The sequence below is a fragment of the Schistocerca nitens genome, chromosome 5 (genome assembly GCF_023898315.1).
Source record: "Schistocerca nitens isolate TAMUIC-IGC-003100 chromosome 5, iqSchNite1.1, whole genome shotgun sequence".
Lineage (NCBI taxonomy): Eukaryota > Metazoa > Arthropoda > Insecta > Orthoptera > Acrididae > Schistocerca > Schistocerca nitens.
Genome location: NC_064618.1, coordinates 381,185,207 through 381,188,534, shown reverse-complemented (window position 1 = coordinate 381,188,534; position 3,328 = coordinate 381,185,207). Strand labels below are relative to the sequence as shown.

The 3,328-nt window shown below is 37.7% G+C and overlaps 1 protein-coding gene across 1 annotated transcript; it reads right to left on the bottom strand.

Annotated features, from left to right (window-relative positions):
• Positions 1-1,606: 1,606 nt before the first annotated feature.
• On the bottom strand, positions 1,607-2,953 carry LOC126260478 (putative gustatory receptor 28a). Its single transcript, XM_049957805.1, has one exon. The coding sequence runs from the start codon at positions 2,951-2,953 to the stop codon at positions 1,607-1,609; it is 1,347 nt and encodes a 448-aa protein (XP_049813762.1).
• Positions 2,954-3,328: the final 375 nt, after the last annotated feature.

Genomic DNA, 3,328 nt, shown 5'->3' with positions numbered 1-3,328 from the left:
GAGTCCTACACTTTCTGGTAAGCAAAGTGTTTGCTTTAAGGTAGGTCATTTCTAATTCACACACTGAAGCATGGTATAAAACACTGTTTGTGTGGTCAATAGAAAGCAGAACTAGCGTGAACGGAACAAACGTCGAGGATTTAAGGAAACAAATACTTGGTTACTGAAAAGATTTTTCAGTTGGGTAAACGTTTTTGACTTAGCTAAACTGAATTCTTACAGATACAAATATTCAGAACAAAGAGACTAATTGTTCGTGATATTACTTAACAAACTGAAAGACGACTGAAAATGTTCAACATTGCAAATGAGGAGAGTGAAGACCAGGTCATCTGTTCTGATAGTATGGATCTAAATCTTATTCGAGAGATATTTTATTAATGCTTCAAGTTGCAGTGACCTGTTGTAGGTCTTAGTAACCTGTGGTCCTTAATGCTGGGTAAATACCGAACACAAGAAGACAGAGGAATCACATGCATTTCATTTGAAGACTGAAAATATTTATTCTTCTGAATTGTAGGCAAAGAAGGTGTGCCCACTAAAATTTATAGTACCGTACTGGACTTTGCAGTCAGATTTTAACCATTTCTGATCTTATAACATGGTGTTCTAAGTCTCGTGCAGAGCACACAGTGCTTAGTTAGATACGGAACTTTTCCTAGGTTAATATGCATATCTTTGATGAATTTAGATTTTTTCCAGGTAATGTCGTCAATTTTTGCTGTCGTTTATCTGTATATCTAAATCCTCACTACAAAATCCTCTGGTCTCCTGTTTAACGACGCAAATTGCTGATGAGTACACAATACTGCGTTTCTCTGAGGGTTTTATTCAGCTTTATTTCATTTTAAACCATTGTGTTAATTTAATGCAAGCACCAAATGACTTTACAAACACTTCTCTTCTACCTTTATGTCTTACAGAGTCATCAGACGACGTTTACTTTGTTATATTGCGCGCGCACACACACACACACACACACACACACACAAATGTAGGACTATAGTAAAGACTGTACAGGACGCAGGAACATTACCTATACCTTCGTTAAATGAAAAATGGTTTTACTATTGAGACACACAGCATTTCTGTAGTTAAGTGTAATTTCTTTACTTTCCACTACACTTATTCTAACGTGTTTCTTATTTCTGAAAACTGTTAGTTTACAAGGAAACAGAACTGAATGTCTTAGAAAGAATATTTGTCTGTGGAGTGATTGAACTGTATTAGATCAGCTGGTCTTTACAGCAGTAAGAATTATTAAAAATAGAATCCATTCTCATACAAAGCGTATCTTGAAAGTTCCTCACAGATAACATGCCAGTAGTGCTGCTAGGTGCAACACAGTGTGTATTCAGAAATGTAGTTATAATGTGTAATCATAATTGATGGCTGTTAATTAAATGATGAAGACACATTAATGCTAGTGAAATCTTGTAGTTAATGAACATCAAGTATACACTCTTAAATCATTTTCTTTAAAGTCTGACGATTCTAAATCTTTGAACATGCCACAGTGCGTTTCTAACATCTACACAACGAGTGACTAAACATATCTTGCTTTGCACAGCACAATCTGTAGTATTTCGTGTCCACAACATTGGTCTTAACAACTGTACTTGTTATTTTGTTGCACCGTGATCTTTGCCATAGAGAACTGTATGAGGATCACCAGGTATGTGGTGATGGTGGCCACACAGCTGGTTACCAGCGACCTGTCAATGGTGAAGAGTCTTGCAGCGCTGTAGCTAAGTCGGTTGTAGTGCAGCTGGCGGGCGAACTTCTGCAGAGCCGTGTGGTGTTCGTAGTCCCCTTGTGGCAATACCAGCAGCAGTTTGTTGACCAGCTCCAGCATGCGGTTGGACTGCTCGGCGACCGCTTCACTGCTACACGCTATGAGGACCAGCCGCGAAGCTGACATCAGCAACCAGGGAAGACAGTCCATCAAAATCATTCCTGCCGGTTGGCCACACGAAACAACTTCTTTCTGAAGAAGGCGAGCTACAAGAATGTAAGTATTCACCACAACGTTAAAGAAAGAAAACGTTACCTCTATGACAATCTGTACGCCAAATCCGGCAGTGACATATCTTGCCATGTCATGTAGGAGGCAATGCACCTTTTGTATATGAGATATGGGAACACAGCCCTTTAATTTTAACGTCATTTGTGTAGGGAATCTCATGTTAGGTGTCAACCTGTATTCTAATCGCTCCCTGAGTGATAAATGGCATGAGTCTTTAGAACGCAATTGGTGTGGAAACACTGAAATATAATTTCTTGTATTTGCTTTCAGCAACAGTGATATTATACGGTCAAGATCGCACTCTGAACGAAAACAAAATATTTCAAGCAATCGTTTATTCAAATACAGAAACCTTCGGTATAGGACGACATTAAACGTAAAAAACTGCAGTACGACAATATTTCTCAGACCAAAGCAAAAATATAGTGGAATTAATAGGTCAAACTGAAATCGATATTCTGGTATCAATATAAATCCGCTATATATTATAAATGATATAAGTACCACTCCGAATAACATTCGTCTCACAAGCCTTGAAATTTTGAAGTATTCAGGTTCATTATTTCTGTACAGAAATATATCAACTGAAAGCAGATTCATGCACCATATATCAACGTATCTCTGCTTCAGTGTAACGCTCCGTAACATTAAGAAAATAGCCGTAACAACTCCGAGGAGAATATTGTATGTGTCGATACGTAACACAACGTCATCCATAATACCAGTCAGCTGTGACAGTCGTGTAGCTGCACCACAAGTTACTAAAATTAGAATCAGTGAAGCCATCAAAGTAGAGTAGCATTTGCATCCACTTGAAACAACGTATTTCCCCTTATTATCTTCGAAGGAAATTGGAGCAGTACCAAGTATTTTGCTGATCTTGAGAAGGCAGTGTACTGCATTTTGCGTCGTATGCATCGCATTCATCTTGTCGATTGTTCGTTGCGCGAAACGTCTTGCGCTAGGGTGAGTAAGGTGCTTATTAGAATTTTACAAGGGAGTTAATCGAGACAATACACCCGTTACTTAGCAAAATTAAGAGCGATCGATTTCGGCAGTGCGGCTTCAAAGCGTTGGCGAAATATTCTCTGTAATTTGGATTATTCTATATTCACATAACGCTCTCTATGAGTATTACTTTTTTTGCGTGCGTTAATTTCTGGCTTACTTTAAGGCATATATATATATATATATATATATATATATATATATATATATATATATATATACTTTACCTATGCCTGTTTATTGAGATGAGTATATTTTTACAGAGGAGCCTGAAGATCTAAGGACAACATTTAG

Bases quoted from the DNA above. Each gene is read 5' to 3' on its own strand.
- LOC126260478 (XM_049957805.1), bottom strand. From the start codon at position 2,953: ATGAATGCGATGCATACGACGCAAAATGCAGTACACTGCCTTCTCAAG.